At 41.2% G+C, this 26,479-nt stretch overlaps 1 protein-coding gene across 1 annotated transcript in view; it reads right to left on the bottom strand.

Moving 5' to 3' along the window:
- The window catches only part of LOC124612243, a 179,550-nt gene extending 153,290 nt beyond the window's left edge, over nt 1-26,260 (bottom strand). The window contains exons 1-4 of the mRNA XM_047140318.1: nt 26,168-26,260; nt 25,021-25,170; nt 10,580-10,758; nt 7,704-7,864 (exon numbers count right to left, since the gene is read on the bottom strand). Of these exons, the coding sequence (XP_046996274.1) occupies nt 7,704-7,864; nt 10,580-10,758; nt 25,021-25,103 (423 nt within the window). The 5' untranslated portion in view covers nt 25,104-25,170; nt 26,168-26,260. The remainder of the gene's footprint in view (nt 1-7,703; nt 7,865-10,579; nt 10,759-25,020; nt 25,171-26,167) is intronic.
- Nucleotides 26,261-26,479: the final 219 nt, after the last annotated feature.

The following is a 26,479-nucleotide window of genomic DNA, read 5'->3' as shown; positions in this document are numbered from 1 at the left end:
CCACAGAAAGATATGCTGCATTTTTTCCCAGGATATTCTACATTTCCTCTGTTTCGTGCCCACTAATTTCTTCGTTCTGTGGAGAAACGAGCATACGAAATGCACCAGTACTGTCGATGAAACTTCCTGGTAGATTAATCTGGTTTTACTCTGTGATGAAGTTTCTTTTCAGTACACACTCTGCTGCTAAGTGAAAATACATTCTGGACGATTATTGATGTACCTAAGTCATTTTACATGTTCATACAAAATTTTAATTTGTTTCATATGACCCACAACTGACAATAAAATGTTATTTTCCTTAGAAAATTATGACTGAATACTTGTTCATTACTATTTCCAACTGACAAATGTATAGAATTTAAATAAAAGTAAAAAATGCTGTAAAGGAGATCCAAACCGGAGACTTCCACCCCAGACTTCAACAATAAGCATTCAACGACAGGCATCTATATAACATGTGATAACTGTTTTGCACTTAATAATGCTTTGGAATCATCTCATTTTTATCGGTGACTTTTTCAAGATTTACTTTTTTAAAGCTGTGTTTCACTTCATTAGGAAACTAGTATCTGAGAACAGACTTTCAAATCCTATAAATATCATCATCATCATCACATCATCTTACATCATGGACTGGGCCTTTAAGGCTGTTCTGTCTGCTTTAGAACTGATCAAGTCATCTCTTCACTGGTCTCCTCAAAGACATTTTGTATTTTGGTTTACATTGTTTTATAGCTTTAGCGATTCTTGCATCTGGCATACAGTCTATATGGCCCTCCCATCTCAACTGATGTCCACTCTCGGTAGCTGAGTGGTTAGTGCGACAGACTGTCAATCCTAAGGGCCCGGGTTCGATTCCCGGCTGGGTTGGAGATTTTCTCCGCTCAGGGACTGGGGTTGTGTTGTCCTAATCATCATCTTTTCATCCCCATCGATGCGCAAGTCGCCGAAGTGGCGTCAAATCAAAAGACTTGCACCAGATGAGTGGTCTACCCGACGGGAGGCCCTTGTGACACGCCATTATTATTATTGTTATTCTCTCAACTGATATTGCTTTATTATGTCAATTATGTTTTGCATATTTAGTTCAGCTTGGATGTCATCACTTCACTTTTTATCCATCTGTAGAGGAATGTTGGACAAGGATGGGCTGTCATGATGTGACATATTAAAACTCGTCCGAATTTCCCAAGTGATTTATTATTTCCAGCTACAGTGCTCCTGTTCCTCTCGGTCTGCGTCACCGGGTCCCGCAATGCTGAGGACACCACTTCGGTGTCTGTGAAAAAGCTTGGCATGTAAAGGGTTGCCTCAGCGACCCATGCAGCGCACTGCTGTGTGTTGGCCGCGGACTTGTGACATCAGGTTGCGCCGGCAGTCGACTCAGCGGTCTTCATCCCTGCCACCTCAGTGCCGCAAACTGGGAGTTGCAAGGCAGCCCACAGCATGCTTCCTCGGCGGCGTGGCTAAGATTGCGGCGACAACAAGTGCCCGCAATCTGGTGTCTGAATCTGCGGCCCTTGTCTTGGGATGCTTCCGGCGTGTGTTGGGAGCCAACAAGACTGCCCGCAGTAGCAAGCTGTGGCGTGGCCCACCGCTGGCTGGCTGCAGACCCTGTGTTGGCCTCAGAGGGTTGAGCCAGTGACCTGCCGTGGACTGGAATGCTGGCACCCCATCTGCTGCTGCATGTAGCTGGTGGTGTGATGCGCCCCACCATCCAGGAGAGCTGTCACACTTGAATGCCTTGTTAGTGAACCGGTGCCTATTTATACGCGGCTCTGCGCCTCTATTTTGCAAACGCGCCACTCCGAGTCATGTACTCATAACACCTGGGTTGGGCCAGTGAGCCCATTCTGCCTGTAAATCGCACCATGCAAACTGCTGTGTTTACTCTTTGCAGTGGGTCTACAGCCCTGTGGCTTCCATTCTACTTTGTAACCACTGGTAGCATAACTTACTGTCAACAGGCTCACGCTCAGAAATATTGCACCGAAGCTAACCTTTTCCCATCTTAAATGGTGGTGCCGCTACATATTCTCCCCTTCGGAAAGACCTGGTCCCCAGGTCGACCTCTAACTACTCTTAAACTTGTTTGGGCCAGCACGTACTGATGACATATTTACTACTACTATTAGAAAACTCAGATGTGGTCTAGTCCTCTTAAAGCACATGACATGAAACAAAATGTAAAAATTCCTTACTGGATGACCACTCCACTTAAAGCTCAATCAACCCCTTACCTACCCATCTTATGCCCTCGGTATCCAATCCACAGGGTTTTGGACTACCGTCGATTGGCTCTCCACCTGATCAGAATGAAAACAACATACAACAAAGTTAAGGCTGCGATGGCACTTGGCACAGAGGTGCTTAAGATGATCGTTACTTGTCATTGCCTTTCCCTGTATTGAGTGACGTGCTGCACAACCTGTTCGGCTGATATGCACCCCTCTTGCTCTGAAATGAACTGGTTTACAGATCTCAAAAGACCTGACTTCAGAGTTTGATTTAGCAAGGTCAGATTCTGCCTTGGCAAAAACTCCAAAGTTGCTTCTGGCCATTACAGCTGTGGCTGTGTAACATTCAAATGCGTGACTCCTGAAATTGATGCTGGCAGATGGAAGGTTGGTCCTGTTATGTTACACGCAGTTCCACTGATTAAAATTCCGCTCCCCTCAAGCTCTATGTGTTTCGCTTCGGTAAATATTCCCTGCTCAAAACAAATTGCTACTACTATTAATTTTTCATAGGTGGAGAAGATCCAATGCATCCCGACCTGTTGCAAGCTCATTTTGGCTCCGTGATGTCCCTTGGACAGTCTATTTCTTTACTCCTGGCTAAAAATAACTGCACCATGCACATGTCCGAATTGGTGCTTATCACCCTGGCTGGACATACTGTTACCTTCCCTCTTGGAAAAGACAGCTGTCCCTAGCAGGCTCACAATACATACAACACATGAAAATACAATGCCTAATTAACCTACGCAAACCCAATAACACATAACAAGAAAACAAAAAAAACCTACAAATACTCCACTACTTTCTGGATCGCAACGCACAGGTACACCTCTCTCCACGCTCTCTTTCTTCCTATTCTCTTCCTGTGACATGTCTGGAATCACATCTGGACAACCCTTAAATGGCCGCAACCGCCCAATGTATACTATCGTTGTTCTAGTTGGCAGCTGAAGCTTGACATTAACCAGGGATGTGGTTTCAACTACCTGGTATGACCCTTGATACCTCGTGACAACTTCTTCGTTTTCCCTTTTGGCGTATAGGGGCTGGATAGCATTACCCATTGCCCTACTCTATACTGCGGTAAACTCCCTTTCCACTTCACTGCGTCTTGCTGCCTTTCCAAAGCCTTCGTATTCGCCTTTTGTACCCGTTTCCAGACCTCCTGAATTGTCCTCGCCAATTGACGTACAGATTCCCTGGCCCTTCCTTTCTGTAGCTTCACTAAATCAAACGGTGATGGCATTTTTCGCCCATACACTACCTCAAATGGAGACAAACCGGTATTGGTATGGACTTTTGCATTGTATGCGCATACAATATGCTTCAAATACTTGTCCCACAGATAGTGATGAGAACCCACACAAAAACTCAGCATCTTCCCCGATTGTTGTGTGTACCCATTCTGTCTTTCCGTTCACCTGTGGATGCAACGCGCTCATCCTCAACTTCCTTATGTTCAGCAATTTACACAGTTCCTTCATTAAATCCGACATGAAGTTGGTCCCTTGGTCAGTAATTATTATCTCTGGTACACCAAACTTCAAAATCCAGTTGTTTATTAATGCTTGTGTGACCACTGCTGCCTGTTGATTTGGCATAGCCACCATATCCACATACCTCAAAAAATGGTCTATTATTGTCAGAACGAAAGTGTTCCCTGATGGTGTTCGACTGAAAGGTCCTAAGACAGCAATTCCCAACATAGAAAATGGACTTGTCACTTCCGGCAATCACTGTAGCTGTATCCATTTCCAACTCAAATCTACTCTCTGCACAGATGGTATTCAATTCTTGACATACTGATCCACATCTACTTTCCTACCCATCCACCACTCTCTTATTTGTTGCTTTACTCACACCATGACCAGATAACACTTTCAAAACCTCATCTCTCAGCTTCACTGGTACTACTACCCTTGGCCCTAGCTTCATTTCCCTGCACAGAAGACTGTCATACATATTAAATTGTGGCTGTGTCCGACACAATTCACAATCATTGTCAGCGTCCTGTAATTCTAGCCATACTGCTAGGTCATAACCTATGACTTCTACTTTTGACACCTTTCTACTCAGTGCATCCGCATTACCATGCTTCTTCCCAGGCTTATGCACGACCTCGTAGCTGAATTCACTAAGCCTCACAACCCACCTAGCGAGTCTAGTGGATGAATCCTTCAACCCCAACAACCACTTCAATGCAGCATGAGCTGTCACTACCCGAAATCTTCTCCACTGTAAATAACATTTAAAATATGTGATTCCATAGATTACGCTAAGCATCTCCCTCCATTTTGTTGAGTAATTCCTCTCTGCTGCATTCAACTGCCTAGAAGCATAGGTTACAGGATTCTTTCTCATCAATTTCCTGACTAAGAACAGACCCTAATGCTTGATGTGATGCATCACATGCGCGATAAATTCCTTTTCAAAATCTGGAAACATAAGAACCGGACTTGATGTTAACACTTCTTTCAGTTTGTCAAACACTTTCTGACACTCTTCTGTCCACTCAAATTTCACACCCTTCTGTAACAATGGCGTCAATGGCTGTGCTAAATCTGCAAAACCCATCACAAACTTTCGATAGAAATTGCAAACTCTGAAGAATGATTGCACTTCCTAAACTGTTTTCAGCTCCCGAAAATCCCTTACAGCCTGTACCAACCTCACATCTGTTCGCACTCCGTCCTTACTGATAATATGACCCAAATATTTTACTTCTTCTAATGTAAAATGACACTTCCCCAGGCTCAACGTCAAACGAGCTGCTCTTAACCTCATGAAGACTTCCCTTAACTGCTGTCTATGCTGCTCCATACTATGTGAAAACACTATAATGTCATCCAAATAGACAAGACACTGCCTTGGTTTCAAACCCCTCAACACACTGTCTAGCAACCTCTGAAATGTTGCTGGAGCAATTTCTAAACCGAATGGCATTCTCATATACTGGTAATGGTGTCCAGGAATAGAGAAAGCAGGTTTTGGATGACCCTCTGGAGCCACCTCTAACTGATGATAACCACTTGTCAATTCCATCGTAGAGAAGTACTGACACTGTCCTAAGTGATCCAAAGTCTCCGATATGTTTGGCATGGGGTGTGTGTCCTTAACTGTCTTATTATTGAGGTATTGGCAGTCACAATAGAACCTGTATTTTTTAGTTCCATCCATAGATTTTATAGGCAGAACGACAATGCCCACTCCTCAGCAACTATTACTATGCTCTATAATACCGCCCGCAAGCTGCTGATCAATGAAATCCTCCACAACTGGCTGCAAATACCTCGGTATTCTATATGGTTTACAGTAAACAGGTGCTTTGTTCCCTGTTGGTATCCTATGTAGAACTAATGGAGTTTCTGGTAATGGCCCTTGAATAAAAAACAAATCCTTAAATTCCCACAAAAAACTCTTCCATATGCTCTTTTTCTCCTCCTTTCAAATGCTTAACTTTGTTATGCAATGCAGTTCCATCGGCAGTTAGTGGTTGATCGCTACGCCTACCTCTCGAACACCATTCTTCGTCATCTGGTCCATACAAATTCGCTACTAAAACTCTTTTTCCCAAATTTGCCTCTACAGCGCTAAAATTATCCACAAACACGGGGACTACTCGCCCGTCGTTTCCCTCTTGTAAGCGTACAATACTACGTTTCACAAAATAACCTAATGGATCCAAAACTTCATTATCCTCCAATGGTTCAATAACACATACTGTACCCACAGGTCGATTTGACTCTACACTTCCCCAAAGCGACTTCCCAGTGCCTCTAGACACACACTCATGTGAATTAAGCCTTAATGCTAATGTAGGCGGCTCAATTGGTTTGTTCATTACGTTGAATCCCCCTCGCAACAGCTCTGCATTGACAACAGTTTTCCATAGCTGAAGTAACATTCCGCCAAGTTCCACAGTTCGTTGTCCAAGGTCAGTTTTGGCATGATATTGATGTAAGAAATCTACACCTAGGATCATGTCATAGCCCTGGCTTACCCATGGTACTACCTCCATGCATGCATCAAATCGGACTTTCCCTATGCGAAAGTCAACTGTCACTGACCCCAAAGGAGTGACCTCCTTACCCCTCACTCCACTCAACCTATAATGTGGTGGATCTAACTTCCTTCGTCCCATTAAACTCTTAGTAGCCACTGACACTTGCGCCCCTGTGTCCAACAAAATCTTAAACTTTTTAGTTCCTATGGATCTTACAACGGAACATTCCACCTCTGCATATGTGTTTGTAGCATTGAAATTAAATGGGAGCTCCCTTGGTGGGTCTTGCGCCCCCTCTGCCGTTTAACGACCGTCAACCTCTACTAACTGCACTTCTCCATCCTCCACACTGCTGATTTCCACCCCCTCCTCTATTCCTTGGTGACTAGGTACATGTGTCCCGTACATTTTATATCCGCTGTAAACACTGCTTGTCTATCAAGTACCCCCGTTTATTTCCTCATGTTGAATTGCCAGCTGAATGACCGAATACAAATCTTTCAGAGTCCCTTCATGCACTTTCCACGGCATACGCGGCAGTAATCCCCTAAAAAATATATCAAGTGCCCTTTGCTCGGCCTCCTGCAACAGAACACCATTCGCCTCATCGCTCTGACCCAACTCGTAAGTGTACTTGTTAATTTATCTTATCCTGTCCGCAAATTTCTCTACGGTCTCCCCCTGCCTCTTCGTTACTGTACTCAACCTCTCCCAGAAGTACTGAGCGCTATTCTGTTTCTTGTACCTCTGTAAAAGCCCCTCCTTAAACTGTCCCGCCTTCCTTAAGGCCTCAGAACACCTTACATATGTCTTCGCTTCACCCATTAATCTAACATTGGCTACATGTAACAACTGTTCGTCAGACTAACCATTCATCACAGCAGTGGTTTCCAAGTCCTCCACAAACTAACACACATCCTCAGATGCCTTGCCAGAAAATGGAATAATCAAACTCGCGGTGGCTGGATCAATCACCACTACACATCAAAGTATATTCATCCTAAAACTATACACAAGCAAAGCAGAAATGTCCAAAAACTGATAGTAGTATAGCCAAGGCACATGGCAAAAGTGGAGCACTTTGCATTCATCTGGCAGTGGTGTCACTGCCACATAGCATAGTTATGTTGCATCAGTCTGATAGGAGTGATCCCATTAGACTTTGTGCGAGTTCCATCTGAAGTTGCATGCATTGTACCACACCACTTGTCACGTAACACTCCAGTGGGCGCTCTGCCCTATGTTTTGAACAGCAATTCACCAATGTACTCATTACTGAATAAATGATGGTGTAACACAAATGTTATTAACTACTGTCTTTATTACCTACAGAAACCACTGTTGTGAAACTTGTTGTAGCACTGAAATTCCAACAGTAATCAAATGGTGAAGTTCAGAACACCCTGCACACCAAAGCATTACAACTTTTTCACTATGAACTGCGCTGGGCCACTCACCGGGGGCTGGTCGGCCATGCGAGAGGGGCGGCTGCTGCTGGTGCTCGCCACGGGGGCGGCCTTGCTGCTCTCCCCAACCACCGAGCCCCCATCCTCCTCGATCGTCTCCTGGACCGGCGCTGTGTTGAAAAAGTCCAAGCGTGCAGGAAGTATCGGAGTACCTGTAATAGAACAGTTGTGACTTCTAAAGTTTTAAGAGCTGTGTATTCAAAAGTAACAACAAAAGTTAATATAAATCATCTTCTGTCTTTTCAGTAGCGTTTACACTTTGCCAACGTACATTTCAAAGCACTGTTCCACCAACAGGGCTACAGTTGCTGTGTAAGAAACATGCAATGCCAACATACCAGAAATGCATATTTGCAAATTCTGCCAATGACTTTTGCATATGACATCACAGTGAAGTAACTTTCACATGTTGTTGACACTGTTTTGTGAATATACAGAGTTTTCGACAATGACAAATGATCAACTTTTATGGCTTCTCTACAGTAGGAACTGGAATTTACTGAATTATTTCTAACAGTGGCAATTATGTTGATTCGAATAATTTTTCTGAAAGTCTGAAATTAAAATACAGGAAGCAAAAGGTTACGTAATACATGTGAAGAAACCAGACAGCAGTTCTCAGAGTGGAAGGGCATGAAAGGGAGGCAGTACTTGACAAGGCAATGAGATAGGGTTGTAAGCTATTCCCCATGTTATTCAGTTTGTAGATAGAGCAAGCAGTGAAGAGAACTATGACGGAACTTGAAAATTGAATTTCAGGAAGAAGAAAGAAAAACTTTAAGATACGTTAATGACATTGTAGTTCTGTCAGAGACAGCAAGTAATTTCAAAGATCAGTGGAATGGAATGGATAGGGTCTTGAAAAGAAATTGTAAGCTGAACATGAATAAAAGTATAGCAAAAGTAATTGAGTGTAATCAATGCAGATGGTGCCAGGAGAATTAGATCAAGAAATGAGCTACTAAAAGTAGAGAGACGAGTTTTGCTATTTGGGCAGCAAAATAACTGACAACAGAATAAGGAATGATACAAAATGCAGCCTTACAACAGAAACTAAAGATTTCTTGAAAAGAAGAAATATGATAAAACTGAATTTAAAATGTGTTAGGAAGTGTTTTCTGAAACTATTTTTCTGCAGTGTAGCCTTATACAGAACTGAAACATGGACAGAAAATAATAAAGACAAAGAGAGAATAGAGGCTAGGACGCAACCCGAGGCATCAGTACACTGTGAAATTGGTAATCAAGAGAATTATGGGGGTTAACAATTGGAGTGGGAGACTAAAGCTGCACTACAGTAACGAGGTTCAATTGGATGTAGGTGGCAGTAATTATGTAGAGAAGAAGAGGCTTGCACTGGGAGGACTAATGTGTAGACAATGTGCCGGCCGCAGTGGTCTCGCGGCTCTAGGCGCGCAGTCCGGAACCGCGCGACTGCTACGGTCGCAGGTTCGAATCCTGCCTCGGGCATGGATGTGTGTGATGTCCTTAGGTTAGTTAGGTTTAAGTAGTTCTAAGTTCTAGGGGACTGATGACCACAGCTGTTAAGTCCCATAGTGCTCAGAGCAATTTGAATCTTTTTTTGTGTAGACAATGTGTGAACAAGTCAGACTGATTATTACACCTAAAACGACGAAGGCCTCGGTGCTTGAAGATTGGAAAATCACAACTGAGGTGACAGCGGAAAAGTGAAATTCAGCTGCAGATCAGTTTTCAATTTCTTGTACAGAATATTTAAAATGTCGCTGCCCATTGGGTTATGCGACTGTTGGCATCAATTCAAAAGGCCAACTAAATAGAGCCAGCAGCAGAAATATTGCAGCTCTCCCACACCAATCCAGATGACCGCTTTAGCCACTCAATTGCCACAGACAAGCTGTGTGTATCACTATGAACCCAAGACAGACGAGCATAACAAGCGCTGTGAGAAAAAAGTCATAGACCCAGCATCATAGAGGCTGGTGAAACTGAGTGTTTTTGAGACTGCCATAGTTTAGTGCAAACAGGTTTTGCTCCTTGGTGCAAACTGCCATAGGATTATACTGGTAGTCAAGCTGAACCAATGTGAGGAGCTGTCTAAAGGGGAGTTTTTGCTCCAAGACAATGTCCAGCTCATTCTGCACAAAGCACAGACAAGCTGCTTATTTGGGCTATTAAATTTTCCCTTGCACCCAGTACTGTCACGACATGACACCTTCCTCTTTCCTCGCATGTAGAAAGCACTGCGTGGCAGGCATTTCTGGAATGACAATGAGGTGGCTTTCGAGGGGGGGGGGGGGGGGGGGTAACATTTCCTGAACAGTCAAAATGCAGACATCTACAAACACGGTCTCAAGCAAATCATCCATCGCTAGGAAAAATATTTGCATAGAAGGTTGAATATGTAGAGAAGGATGAAACCCATCACCAAGTTTTATGGCTGCAGTTTGATTTTTTTTTAGGTTCTAGTTAAAATTTAATAATACCTCCTATACAACAAAAAAAGTTTTCATTTATCTCAGAAATGCTATTCCCAGCACATTTTATAATGCCCTACACTACTGTAACACATAGTAAAAAGGAAACACAATTTCATCTATAGCACAACAACTGGCAAAAGAAAAATTCCGCTTTTAAATACAGCAACAGTATGTTTTGCAAACAGTGTAAGTACGTAAATGACATAGGTTACATACCATATGCATTCCTAGAGAGTACACAAATTAGTAAAAAAATGGAGAGGTTAAAATTACATAACCAATAGTATAAAAAATCAACACTAATTACAGTCATCAATAGTATAAAAAAAATCAACACTAATTACAATCATCACTAAAATATTTTGTTTTTAAAACTACATTAAAGGGTAATTTTAAAAATTGCTTAACCTCGGAAGCATAGAAATGTAAGAAAATCCTCAGTCTTTGGCCGCTTCGATGGGATGAGTTCTGGAGAGACGACGGTGCCATTGCTCTTTACTTTGTCCTTGTCTTTCACTGGAGTTAATGCTGGGCTGCTTAGGTTAGAAGAACCCTGTGCAAATTTCCTCTGAGCGTGTACTTTTGTTCTGTAACAGTAGAGGGAAGAAAACGGGTCAAAATTAATAGCTGTGATGTTCCTAACACTGTTAACTGTTCCACTATGAAGAAATAATAACTACTATAAATGGAGCACAAAATACAGTAAAAGTTACGAAAAAGGACAATGTTCATATTTAAGCATTTTATGAAGCTGAGTTGGAAGTGATCTCCATGTGGTGTGGCATTTGTGTCTACAGCTGATCTTAAAGCAGCCAATGAGAGAATAGCAGAGAGACAACTTGATTCATACAAATAAATTTAAGTAATTCTCCATGTTCTGGTATTAACACAACCTAGGGATGTGTAATATATTAAAAAAGGTGTCATGGACATACGGTAGCTACTACAGAACTGTAATACAGCTCACTGTGATGACATCAAGTTGATCTTTTCTGCATTTGCTGCCCAGTTCCCACAGGGACAAATATCTAGCTTCTGTGTGGTGTTTCGGTTTGTTATTTGGTTTTATAACTATTTGGCACTAATACTCCCATTCTGAGTCACCTGAAATGCAAATTTTTATGAGAGATAAGATCAGTAAAGATATTTCTTATTTTTTATATGATAAATACAGGGTGCTAGAAAAAGAGCCTTGTACTCTTACAGGAGACGTTCTGGCTGAAACTAGAGAAAAAAGTCCTTTAAACATACGTCTGGAAGCAAGAACTTGTCAAGATATAAGTAATTTTACTTGCATCTAGAAATAATAAGCACAGAGCGTTACAGATTGTCTTCTTATTGATCTTCATTGAACACTTATTATTGGTTGTATTTGTCTCTGTGCTTAGTTCAACTATGATGCTATTGTGTGATACAGCACTTACAACATTAGTCAATCTGTACATGTTGCTCCAAGATTTTGCTGGCATCAGAGCAAGGTTTTTGATTCCATGGAGTGTGGACAATGTCAAAAGTAAAGTGGAGGCTTATTATTCCACAGAGAACTCATAGACATGGTGTTCTGGTATTGTTTAGCCAATGGTATTGATCGGCAGCACATGTTGTGTATGTCAGCCAACTTCAACAATGCATTAAATCTTAACCCCTGGAGTGGGCATGTAGCACACTTTGTACACATGTAAAAAAAGAAACTATCTTTATGTTATGAAGGTAAAAAAGTATGAGCAAAATAATAGTTTAATCTTAGTTTAATTAAACAATGACAAAATAAAGTTATACTATATGCGCTAAATCACTGATTGCTTAAACAATAATAAAATAAACTTTCACTGTATCACTCTGTAGTCATGTACAGGTGTTAATCCACTGTGATGACTCACTCGAAGCATTAAACAGCACAGTTGCAACAGATCCCGGCTTCATGCTTATTCTATTATTAATTACCTCACAGACAACTGGCTCATTGTGGGATTGTGCTGCTAGCTTGGAATGTGGGGCATTTCCCTGCTCAGATTGTAAATTTTTTTCTCACCTAGCTCACCGCTTATTTTATGTTATTGCTGCTCATTTGGATGGGGTGACACCACAACTTATCACTTTGTTAGCTGAAACAATAATGAAGGAATAGATGTGGGCTCGCAATTGTAAAACAACAATGTAACGGCATAAGACAATGTTATTTGTGGATGGCGCACTTTATACATAGCCACATTCACTCAAGGGTCAAAGATGTTCAGCAGATTGTTCTAGCAACTTGTAGACACAGTGTTATTCACAACAAGGACATGGGATTGCAGCAGACCTTTCACAATTCATTTGAATGCCAGATATGATTCAGCGAGTGTTGTGATGATTATACGATCTACATGATTACTCTGCAATACACACTTCAAAGCCTGGCAGAGGGTTCACAAACCATTTTCATACTATTTATCTACCACTCCACACTCTAACAGTACAAAGGAAAAGCAAACACTTAAGTCTTTCCATGTGAGCTCTGATTTCTCTTATTTTATAACAATGATCACTCCTCCTTATGCAGGTGGGTGTCAACTAAATAGTTTCGCATTCAGAGGAGAATGCTGAAGATTGAAATTTGCTGACAAGATCTCACCACAACAAAAAACACCTTTGTTTTAATGACTGCCACCCCACTTGCATATTATATCTCTGCACTCCCTCCCCTATTTTGCGATAACACAAAACGAGCTGCCCTTCTTCCAATTTTTTGATTTCTTCTGTCAATCCAGTCTGGTGAGGACCCATACAGCACTTCAACACTTCGGTAGATGATGGACAAGCATGGTGCAGGGAGTTCTTTTAGTTGATTTGTTGCCTCTTCTACTTGCTCTGCCAGTAAAACACAGTCTTTGGTTTGTCTTCCCCACAACATTATCTCATGTGATTGTTCCAGTTTAGTTTGTTCCTTATTGTAATTCCTAGGTACTTGAGTGAATTGACAACCTTTAGATTATCCTGAAACGTGTGCAAAAAATTGGCGCTGCTGAAGTCATAAATCACATCCTTGCCTGGTCGGTTCTGCATAAACAGTTATTTTATCCATATCACTCACAGCATTTGTGAGTCCTGAGGCCACAAGGACACCATGTCAGATAATACTTCTACTAATGGATTCTGAGACGGAACATTGAAGATATACAGTTTACAGCTTGCATTTTATTTATGAATGAGGCTATATTTACACAAGATGGGATAAAAAATCAGCACAATCATCACTTGTATGCAGATATAAATTATTGATTATGGAACCAAGACACCAAGTTCACTTAAGTATCAATGTGTGAGCACGAATTGTGGGTGGTGGGTTCACAGGGCCATACATCATACATTTTACTGGACAAATTGACTGCTATTGTTTCTTTTGAAAGTTTGTGTGTGTGTGTGTGTGTGTGTGTGTGTGTGTGTGTGTGTGTGTGTGTGTGCGCGCGCGTGCATATTTGGGGGGGGGGGGGGGGTGGACAATGAAGAAGAGATGTGCTGGAGAACATTACCACTGCAAACTGCAAAAACAAAATTGATGTGGCTTGTGCATGACAGGGCACCATACCATTTGCTATACCTTGTAAAACAGTAGTTAACAAATGTTTAATGAGTGCTGGAATGGTCAAAGACGTCCAGTAGCAAGGGCTCCTCATTCTCTGTGCCTTAATCCCTTATATATAAGATTATCGAGATAATGAAAGGCATTAGTATAATCCACACTCTCTAACAATGCACGAGTTTGTGAACCTTCTAGAAGGAAGCTGAAGGTTGTGGAAGAATGAATGGTACTCACAGTGAGCAACTAGTGTAGTATCAGGCACATGGGTATCACAGTACATGTATTTTTTTCTGGGAATATGTTTCTAGGAGTGGGCGTTTTTTATTTTTTATTTTATAATACTGTGCCCTCTAAGAGCATGGAACACTTAAAAAAAAGGGAGAAGGAGAAGAAGAAGAAGAAGAAGAAGAAAGAAAGAAAGAAAGAAAGAAAAAGATAATAAAAACATCCCGCATACCAAAGTATACTTACATTCAGTGATAATTTAATCTCTCAATTTAGTCAAATGGTTTTCTCTTGTTGCCAGCATTTGTGGAGGAATTCATTATTGAGCCACATGTTTGTATGTGGAAAAAGGTCTTTAGTGGTGGCAGTATCTTTTTTTACTCTTGGATGTCCTGATAATGAATTTTCAGGTGGTACTACAATAACAGTGTGCAATGTGATCAATGTCTTTTTCACCCTACTCTTGTAAGGTACCTATACGATGGGCAAAAGTAAAAAGGAAGAGAGATGAGTCTGCTGTACCATTGACGATGAGGTCATTAGAGAGGGAGCATAAGTTTGGATTGGGAAAAGACAGGGAAGGAAAGTGATCATTACTTTTGACATGTACCATCCCAGCAATAGCTGTAAGTGACTTGGAGAAATCACAGAAGACCTAAATCTGCACTGTCAGATGGGGATTAGAATGTCACACTAGTAAAAAGGTAAAAAGAAGAGGATGGCAAGCTTTTATCACAAAAAACAAACCAAGAGTTAGTGGAGTTGCTGAAAATGTGCAGCTACAAGTGGCAGGAAAGTATTTTTGAGGTGATGTGGACAATGCAGCCATGGAAGCACGACATAAGAACTAATATCACATGTGGGCTTTGGAAAGTGCCATTGGGAATCCACCCCTGCTTTCCAGAATGTTACAAACATTAACTTTTCATTAATTAAATCTTTCATCAAATGGTTATCTGGACATAAATATCACATATAAAACTGTGATACAACAGTTCATCACAGAGGAAAATTACCAATACTGGCTTATGTACAGTACAAGAAATATTATAGCAAAGTGGGATACAGAAATTAATTTGGTCCAATCGACACTTTACTTTACAATTGTTGTTGTTGTTGTTGTTGTGGTTTTCAGTCCTGAGACTGGTTTGATGCAGCTCTCCATGCTACTATACCCTGTGCAAGCTTCTTCATCTCCCAGTACTTACTGCAACCTACATCATTCTGAATCTGCTTAGTGTATTCATCTCTTGGTCTCCCTCTACGATTTTTACTCTCCACGCTGCCCTCCAATGCTAAATTTGTGATCCCTTGATGCCTCAGAACGTGTCCTACCAACCGGTACCTTCTTCTTGTGAAGTTGTGCCACAAACTCCTCCCCAATTCTATTCAATACTTCCTCATTAGTTATGTGATCTACCCATCTAATTTTCAGCATTCATCTGTAGCACCACATTTCGAAAGCTTCTATTCTCTTCTTGTCCAAACTATTTATCATCCATTTTTCACTTCCATACATCCTGAAGGAAGTCATTCACAATATGTGCATGACGGAGGCATGAATTGTCATCCATGAAGACAAATGCCTCGCCAATATGGTTGCACTATCAGACGGAGGATGGCATTCACTTATCTTACAGCCATTATGGCACCTTCCATGACAACCAGCAGAGTATTCTGGCCCCACATAATGCCACCCCAGAACAGCAGGGAACCTCCACCTTGCTACAGTCGCTGGACAGTGTGTCTAAGGCAGACACATCTCTAATGATTATCTGGTTGAAGGCATATGCTACACTCATCCGTGAAGAGAATGTGATGCCAATTCTGAGTGGTGCATTTGGCATGTTGTTGGGCCCACCTGTACAGCACTGGATTATGTTGTGGTTGCAAAGATGGAGATTGCCATTTACGTCGGGAGTGAAGTTGTGCGTCATGCAGTCTATTGCGCACAGCTTCATTCAACACGGTGGCATTACTGTCAAGGTTCCTTCGAGCCATAATCTGTAGGTAGCGGTCATCCACTGCAGTAGTAGCCCTTGGGCAGCCTGAGCGAGGCTTGTCATCGACAATTCCTGTCTCTCTGTATGTCCTCCATGTCTGAACAACATCGCCTCGGTTCACTCCGAGGTGCTTAGACACTTCCCTTGTTGAGAGCCTTTCCTGGCACACAGTAAGAACGCCCATGTGATCGAACCGCGGTATTGGCCACCTCGGCAAGGTTGAACTACAGACAACACAAGCCGTGTACCTCCTTTCTCGTGGACTGACTGGAACTGATCGGCTGTTGGACCCCCTCCGTCTAATAGGTGCTGGGCATGCATCGTTGTTTACATTTTTGGGTGGTTTTAGTGACACCTCTGAACAGTCAAAGAGAGTCAGTCTGTGATACAATATCCACAGTCAACACCTATCTTCCGCAGTTCTGGGAACTGTGATACAAAACTTTTTTTGATGTGTGTCTATAGATCAGAAACAGCAGAGGGCCTACAACACTTTGTTAGGGAATGACAGATATAACTTCTGTTTCTATCAATTACTATGAACTGTGAGCTTTCCGACAGGAAATCACAACTCCAGTCACATAATTGAGGTGATACCCCACAGTCATGCAATCTGATTAGAAGCTGCTTGTTAGGAATGGCAACAAAGGCCATCTGGAACACTAGAAATGTACAAAATTGTTGAGGCTTTCGTGGCCACTTGTTGACAAACTGCCTACTGGCTTCTGTCTCAGGTTCTTTGGCTGACGTTCATCTAATGATTTTTCTGACGTTTCGCCAGCACGAGTGGCTGGCATTGTCAAAGCTTCACCCTCCATTGCTGGTGGTGACCTGGGGCCGAGCTTGCGGGCACAGACTATATGTACCTGGCGCGCCAACGTCCGAGGGCTTCTCCGCGGTCATTTCCGGTGCGGTTCTCCTCTTGCTACCTGCGACGGTCTTTCGCTGCAGTACGGGAAGCCAGGATCCGTTTACCTTAAGGCTTTCCTCTTTCTTGTTCAAACTTTTTGCGTGTTTTTGTATTTCCACAGCTTCTCTGAACAAGCACATGTGATAGTGCTTCTCTACAGCCAGAACTTCCGTGTCGGCGAATTTTATTACATGGTCGGTCTCATTCAGTGCGTGCTCCGCCACGGCCGATTTCTCCACCTGCCCCAACCTGCAGTGTCGCTTATGCTCTTTGATCCTGGTGTTAATGGATCGTCCAGTCATTCAGACATAAATTTTTCCGCATGTGCATGGTATACGGTATATTCCCGACATTGCAAGTGGGTCTCTTTTCTCCTTCGCCGATCTAAGACACTCTTTGATCTTCCTTGTCGGTTTGAAAATCGTCTTTACGCCCATATACGGCCGATTCTGTCCGTTACTCTGGGAATGTAGGGCAGAAAGGCCGTACCCGACATTTCTTTTTCTGTTTCCCTACTTCACCGTTGTTTGGCTCTGTTACGCTTCTAATATAATTTGAGGAGTACCCATTGCTCCTCAGGACAGTTTCCAGGTGTTGCATTTCTCGTTTGAGGTGTTGCGGCTCACATATTCGTCCTGGTCTCGTTACGACTCAGGACATTTCATTGAGAAGCTGAAGAAACTGAAACTTGCACCAAACGACATCCTGGTCAGCTTTGATGTTGTTTCGCTATTTACGAAAGTGCCACTCAGTGACGCTCTGGAGCACATCGGTTCCATTTTCCCGCAAGACTTCAGAAAGCTCTTTCATGCATGTCTCACCACGAGCTATTTCACGTGGAATGGCGATTTCACCGAACAGCTGGAAGGCGTCGCCATGGGTAGTCCTCTCAGTCCAGTGGTGGCCAACTTCTTCATGGAACAATTCGAAGCACAGGCACTGGACTCGGCGACTTGCAAACCTAAGGTGTGGTACAGGTACGTCGATACTTTCGTGGTGTGGAGCCATGGTGAAGAACAGCTCGGTGACTTCCTAAGACACTTGAACAGCTTCCATGTCAACATAGCATTTACCATGGAAGTAGAAAAGGACAAGAAACTGCCATTTCTAGATGTGTTTGTACCAAGGGACAGCGAAAACCTGGGACACAGTGTGTATCGAAAACCGACACACACGGACCGATACCTGCACAAACTGTCAAACCACCACCCGAGCCAGAAAAGAGGCATGATCAGTACGCTCGTAACGAGAGCAGGACGAATATGTGAGCCGCAACACCTCAAATGAGAAATGCAACACCTGGAAACTGTCCTGAGGAGCAATGGGTACTCCACAAATTATATTAGAAGTGTAACAGAGCCAAACACTCGGCGAAGTAAGGAACCAGAAAAAAAATGTCGGATACGGCCTTTCTGCCCTACATTCCCAGAGTGACGGACAGAATTGACCGTATATTGCGCAAACATGGCGTAAAGACAATTTTCAAACCGACAAGAAAGATCAAAGAGTGTCTTAGATCGGCGAAGGAGAAAAGAGATCCACTTGCAATGTCGGGAATATACCGTATACCATGCACATGCGGAAAAGTTTATGTCGGAATGACTGGACGATCCATTAACACCAGGATCAAAGAGCATAAGCGACACTGCAGGTTGGGGCAGGTGGAGATATCGGCCGTGGCAGAGCATGCACTGAATGAGACCGACCACACAATAAAATTCGCCGACACGGAAGTTCTGGCTCTAGAGAAGCACTATCACACGCGCTTGTTCAGAGAAGCTGTGGAAATACAAAAACACGTGAACAGTTTGAACAAGAAAGAGGAAAGCCTTAAGGTAAACGGATCCTGGCTTCCCGTACTGCAGCGAACGACTGTCGCAGGTAGCAAGAGGAGAACCGCACCGGAAATGACCGTGGAGAAGTCCTAGGACATTGGCGCGCCAGGTACATATAGTCTGCGCCCGCGAGCTCGGCTCCAGTTCACCACCGGCAATGGAGGGTGGAGCTTTGACAATGCCAGCCACTCGTGCTGGCGAAATGTCAGAAAAATTATTAGATGAACGTTGGCCGAAGAACCCGAGACAGAAGCCGGTAGGCAGTTTGTCACTAGAAATGTAGCATCAATTTGAGATTCCCTGCCAATAGCATTCATTACTTCGCGAAAATAAAAAGTCAGCTGTGTTACACAAGAATGATATTTTCTGAATCCATACTGACTTTCTGTCAATAGACTGTTTTCTTGGAGGTAATTCATAATGTCTAAACACAGTATATGTTATACAATCCTACTGGAATCAACATCCATGATATGGGTCTGTAACTCAGCAGAAGTCTCCCATTTCCTTTCCTGAGGACTGGTGTGACCTGTACAGCTTTGCAGTCTTTAGGTACACACATTTTGCTGAGCAAGTGGTTGTATAATACTGCTAAGTATGGAGCCATTATATTGGCATGCTCTGAATGGAACATAACTGTTATACAATTTGAACTGGAATAGTTGCCTTCATTCACTACACCAAGGATATCTACTTCTACGTTACACATGCTGGCAGATGTTCTTGATTCAGATTCTGGAATTTAAAATCATTTTCTTTGGTGAAGGAATTTTGGAAAACCACCATTAGTAACTCAGCTACTGTAGTACTGCTACTAGCAACATTATCATCATTGCTGCACAGTGAAGATATTGATTGTTTCTTGCCACTGGTGTACCTTTATAAGACTTTAATTTCTTTGCTTTCTCTGCCCGATTTCGAAACAGAGTTTCACTATGGAAACTGTTGAAAGTATCTCACACTGAAGTCTGCACTAAATTTCATGCTCCATAAAACTTCATCAATCTTGGAGATTTTTTTAAATTATTAATTTGGTATGCTTTTGTCACTGCTTCTGCAACAGGGTTCTGACCTGTTTTGTCTACTATGGGGAACAGTTTTGTCTTTTATTAATTTATTCAGTGTAAGTCTCAATTGCTGTGAATACTATTTCTTTGAATCTAGGCCACATCTGGTCTACACTTAGTTCGGACAGAATAGAAGCTGTCTCTTAGGAAGTCATCAGGTGAAAAAAAAATATATATGCGATGGAAACATTTATTGCGGTAGGTCACCACAAGAAACGTTACACTGTCTGCGGAGCTATGAACATAGTTTATTGTGTTGTTAACCACAGAGTTACAGTAAAAAGACACAATTTTTTAAATGGAACAATAGTTGTTTCTATCATGCACTGGAATCAGTAACACCAGCTGTCTATACATCAATTTAAACTACATTCCTATCACTCTAAGTTTGTGAGCTACAACCCTTCAAAGTTTCAGGGGCAGATACCACACAAACTGAGCATAACGCAATGCGCCTTCTAAATGTGGTGTGGCCGAGTTGTAATGTTGTCGGTGTCACGGAGCGAGAAGCTTCCTCAATGTGCTGTTAAACTGCCGACTGTCGCCGCACACAGTCACAGGCCCAACAGTTCGAGCCACACAAACAAATGGGGCTCAATAAACAACAGTTACTGACATCGGATGAAGATGGCATACACAAATGAGTACGTTGAAATGTTGCTGATGCTCGGCGAGTGCTGACATGATGCCACTGAAGCAGCCATGGCGGCGAAGAGCCTCGGCAGCCATTAAATTCTTTATGTGCCGAACAACTTTGGGAAACAGGCAGCTTGGTAATGTGCCACAGTTACAGATGAAGAACTGCAAGAAGTGAGGAGACGGAGGTGTTTGTTTTAGCTGCAGTACACCGCGATCCTCATGTCAGCTGACGAGCCGTTGCTCCAGTTGTTGGTGTCAGTCTCACATCTGTGTGGTGTAAAGTACACGGCCACAGGTTTCACCCGTACCACCTGTCACTGACCCAGGAGCTGCATGGGAACGATTTCTGTGCGAGAGTTACATTCTGTGAATGGGCCATGCGTAATTTCACGCCGGAGTCTTTACAAGGTGTTTTGTTCACTGATGAGCCCACATTCACAAATTATGGTGCAGCGAATCAACATATCGTGCACTACTGGGCTGCATACAATCCTCAGTGGGTATGACCTGTCGACCGTCAATGTAGGTGGTCTATTAATGTATGGTGTGGAATCCTTGGGGATGAAATCATCAGTGCACACTACTTCCCAGGTACACTGACAGGTGAGTTATATCGCGCGTTTATAGTCGACAGTTTGGGTGGTCTCCTTGAACATATGTGTCTACTAACGAGAGTCCATATGTGGATGCAGCACGTGGGTCACCCAGCCCATTCTGTGCTTGCTGTTGTGGAAGAACTAAACAACAGGTTTGCAGGAAGGTGGTTGGGGCGCCATGGTCCTCATTCATGGCCCGCAAGGTCACCCGATTTGACAACATTAGATTTCTTTTTGTGGGGATATCTAAAGGATCGTGTTTATGTCACTGAGCCCACATCCCCAGATGATCTAAAATACCACTTTGAGGACGCATGTTGCTCCGTGACACCAGTGGTGTTACATCTCGTCCGCAGATCCTTTAGAAGGCACATTGCATTGTGCATTCAGGAACGTGGGCACACATTTGAACATCTTATTTAAATCAACTTCCCACCGCCAGAACAACCATCAGCCACCACACAGCCATGTATTATGTACAGCATGTGGTATCTGTCCCTGAAACTTTGAAGGGTTGTAGCTCACAAACTAAAAGTAATAGGAATGTAATTTAAATTAATGTATACACAGCTGGTGTTACTGATTCCAGTGCATGATAGAAACAACTATTGTTCCATTTAAAAATTGTATCTTTTTGCTGTAACTCTTTGGATAATAACACAATAAACTATGTTCATAGCTCCACAGACAGTGTAACGTTTCTTACGGTGACCTACTGCAATAAATATTTCCGCCGCCTATTACTTCGTAACTTACAGAGGCAAACACATTTAGTGAAACACACTGTGTTTGTCTAATATAGTGTGCTTATTTTTGGTGAGTTTGAATGCTACACCATTCAGTCTTGATACAACGACCTTATGTTTGTTGCGAAAAGGGCAAGTATGTTCTTGCAACCATTTACTCTTCAAGTGAGCTCCTGAACTAATTTTCAAAATTAATTTTTGGAGAAAGCAGTTAGTGAATCTCAAATAGCTATTGAAAATTCTTACACTGAAACACAAGAATGGAAAAATGTCAATGCATTCAAAAGAGGAATGCCATGCCATATTTAATCTGAAAGACCAGCCATGTGTATCAGTTGTAAAACAGGTAGACTTGATGGCAATATTTCTAATTCTTCCTCAATAGCTTGGGGAGTTATACAATAAACTTTATAACATCTGATCACAAGAACAGAGCTGTGTAAGAAACAGAAGGCAATACTGGGTGAGTAAACACGTTACATTAAATGAAACTTTAATATATTCTAATGTATTAACAGCCTTCAATGCTTTTCTTTATCATGCTTTAGCTATGTAGTTTTTATTTCAAAAATCATGTACAGTCATAGTCTCTGTACTGTTGTGCTCTGATTGTCATGCTGTTAATACAGAGCGTGAAAACAGCTGAGGCTGCTTCACATTCTGTAGTGCAACACGCATGTAACATGCGCTGGATGTATAGTGGAATTGGTTACATAGTAACATGTTAATTTAGTGCAGTTCATGGATCGCTGGTTCAAGTCTCGCCTTAGTCATTCTTTTTTATGAATAATACACGTCTTCTTGTTTCTAGTTACATATTTCATTAAAAATTCCTGTCTTCATTTCAAATATAAATTCTTAATTATTGATATTTTATAAAATATTGTTACTAAAGGTAGCTTAAATTGTGAAAACTTAACAACTTAATTTTTAGGGCAAAAAAGAAAAACCAAATACTCTTTATTTGGACTGTGTCCTTTGTTTTATACCACAGATGTAGTCTCATGTGAACGAGAGTGATAAGAGGAGAAAATGCTGTGCCTGGGTGGCTTTGTGGATTCTGACTCATTATCAATGTAGTAGAAGACAGAGGATTCAGATAAGGAAGGAGTTAAGAGATTACCAGACGACTGATTGTAATTAATAACTTCAGTGGTTTCAGTATTCACCAGTATGGTGAAATCCCTGCAGTATGCCTTTGTATCACACGTAGCTCATTCAGAAAAATTACCTGTATTTAATTTAGGAATTTTCATTATGGTTGTTTGTTATTAAGACATTGTTTTAGGTAAGAACGATAGCATTTTGTGCTTTCCGTCTGGTCACCTAAGAAGTGTTTTGCCAAATATCACTTCATTCTCTTTGCAAATTAAATGAAACTCAAAGCTACATTGTTTCTTTGCTCTTCTCTTTTTATGTCTGAACTGCAACTGCTCAGGTTAGCTGGACCAGCTGGCTGGCCAGTGCTGTCTAAGATTAATGTGGCGGTAAAGCTGTTGTCCTGAACTATCATTCAGCTATGTGCATGTAACACAGCATAAAACATATCCTTATGATCATACTTGACACTACCGGACACAGCTTGGCTTCTGCTTCATATGAAACAAAATCCAATGAGATTCAAGCAAATGTGGAAGAATACATGGTGTAATGTTTACATCAGGTTCATACTTATAATGAACAGAGTACAGTACCTCAGTATAAACAGCACTTGGAACAAAAATTTTCTTATTGGCACTGAGAATCATTCAGTTCTATGGTATAGTACTAGAACATGTTTAATAAATTATTTATTTTCCAATTTATCTCACTATTTCTCGCACTGATGAGCTTAGCACCATAATTCTATGAGATCACAATACCTTCTCAATATCTGGGATGCAAAGAAGTTACATACAAAAAGAGATACTTTTTTTTTTAATTTTCCTGATAAATGTGAGATTTGCCACTCAGAACATTTGACACTTACACTATCTATATGACATCACACTTCAAGGAATATATCAATGACACACTTTGTTCACTAGATCTCATTGTAACTGTTCTGAGATCACTTGAGTATCTGCTCTTCTGCAATTCATTAGAGTAGGGGCCTACTTAATGACCTAGAATCACGTGTTGAAAGTTGCAATCACTCTTTGGACCACCATTCTCACCAGTCCAGTGCCTGACATCAAGAGTTGTCCAGAGTGAGTTTCCCAACTCTTTCATACTGTACAGACTGAAGGGGGTAGGCCTATGTAGGGTTGTCACTATAAAGAAAATTATACATTCATAGCTGCGTTGTTTAGACTTCTGCAGTTTTCATGACTGATGTCATCTGCATAATAAATCAGTCAGTCGAACTATGCAACAGCAGCCCTTGCAGAGTCCCTCCCTACAAATGTGAATTAATATTTAGTGTCCTGTAAGCTAGCAGTTGTTGAGCATTGGAAATAACATCCCTACTCAACTTGTTTTATTTTCCTGATAAAGATTCATTAGATGTATTCAGTTTCTGCATTACTTTCAAAGTATTAGTTGTAGTGTTTTAACAGCTCTTATACTGCATTTGTAGTACTGGACTGGAAAATACAGCACAAACATATCACACTGGCCAAAACTGATGAAGATATGATGAACAACAGTAACATTAAAGTTACTTGTTTCTATCTGGTGGATAATTTATTCAATACTAGTTGCACTAGTTTGTACATTTTCTAGAAGGTGAGCTAACACTAACTCCTGATGATTACAAAGTTTCCCTCGATCTGGCATCTAGATTAACATCCCAATATTAATTCTCTTACACTGAATCCATTGTCATATGTTACATTTGTTTGATGAACAGATTTCATTTCTTGAGTAATGTCCAGTGTCCTGTCAACAATGAAGTGACATGGAAAATGCAATAAATAATCTTTTTTTATGTTCTAGATGAACCAAAAGCTATAAGTTATACAGCAATAGCAACAGACAAGGTATGAAAACCACACTGCACACAAATTTGCTCTCAAAAGTAAAAAGAAGTAAAGAAGAGGAATGTTAACTTACACGCAAAAATTAACAATCATTCATCTTGAAAGCTTGCTTTGAATTTGGAGAATAACACTGTGTGAATTTAAGGCTTGTAAATAATACATTGCACTATGCTACAGAAATCATAAAAGCAGCATAGATGACAAACACTTCCTGACAAAGTACTTTATCAGCGACCAGGGGTAGTATTGGGGTGAAACATTCAAAGGCTCAATTTTCATAAAAACTGTAAAAGTGATACTTTTTACCTTTTTGGACTTCCCTGTATATCTTCATCTAGGGATTCTTCCTCCTTTCTACGTTTCTTGATATCACTTCTGCTGATAACCATTGCTGAAGAGGGCACATTACAGCTTTGGACACTGCGTTGTCTCCCCCATCTTCTCTGGAATCCTACGCTGAAATTATAAACAAAATAAAAAACAACTGAAGAGAAAGGTAACATTCAAACTTTAAACCGCATTATGGAAATGGAATATGTAAATAATGACCTTCAACAATGTGAAATCATACATCAATAATGAAGGAAAATAAAAAAAGTAATTTGGATAAAACTGCCATGTTCCAACATTTTATCACCGATTAAAAAGGTCTTGGCCAGGTACAACACATAATCCCAGCATTCAGTCCTCCTCAAAGTCATACTTTCCTCCTCCTGAGATTACAGCTCATATGGATTTAAGTGATGCAACTGGTTATAGCCAACAACGATATCCATTAACTTCATTAATTACAAGATCATTCACGATCCAGACATTTCAGTGTGAAACATCATGAAGGGCACTACAGAACACATCCTTTAAACTACAATGGTTTTAAAATTACTGAAGTCGGCTTTTATATTACAAGACAGGCATCACAAATCCACAAACAAGTTACTGACAAAATACGACTCATCTGTTCAACACGAGAACAAATAAAATGGTATCTTACATTTAATAAGACATTATCTTCCTCCAGCTTAGTTTTGAGTACCATGAATCCTTGACATGAGCGAATTGCTAGTATATAAAGCACGTCAGATTATTACACTAACAGCCTTATGTAGATGATCATAAGTTACTCTCTAAATATTATGCAAACAGGTATGTGAAAAGTGAGGTGCAAGTGCTCAGATGATTATAGGCTAGTAATAATTGTCACGCACAAAAATAAAAAGGCTTACACTTTAATTCATATATAAAGTATTCTGTTTAAGTGAGTTAACAGTGCTAAATTGTAAGTTCACATTATAATAGCCTAAATAAAATTAAGCTGAGTTGACAAGTATTACATTCTCAAATAAATCCTGTTAAGAATAGAAAGAGTCTTCAAAAGACAAGTTTTTAGCGGTTTTTCGACTTTAGTCAGAATCCCAATGGCTGATCTGACATTAAATGAATATTTATTATATACCTTTATGCTTGTATAATGAACTTTCTTCTGCACCATGCCGAGGATTTTTGGTATATTTGAACAGATATTGTTTACTTTTTGTATCATGATTTTGATAGGAACTGCTTATTTTGTAAATAGTACGACCTTTGTTGACAAATCACATAAGCGAATAAATGTACTGGGAATGGCATTGTGAGGTTTTTCAGCAGTTCGAAAAAATGTATGTAGAAACGGATACCAGTTTTAAAAAGCAAAAATGATCACTTCCACCAAACATAAAGTTAAACGTAACACTACTAATTCGAATAGGCATTAAACATTCTTTCAGAC

This window comes from Schistocerca americana, chromosome 4 (genome assembly GCF_021461395.2).
Source record: "Schistocerca americana isolate TAMUIC-IGC-003095 chromosome 4, iqSchAmer2.1, whole genome shotgun sequence".
NCBI classification, from domain to species: Eukaryota; Metazoa; Arthropoda; class Insecta; order Orthoptera; family Acrididae; genus Schistocerca; species Schistocerca americana.
This window is presented reverse-complemented; position numbering and strand designations above follow the sequence as displayed.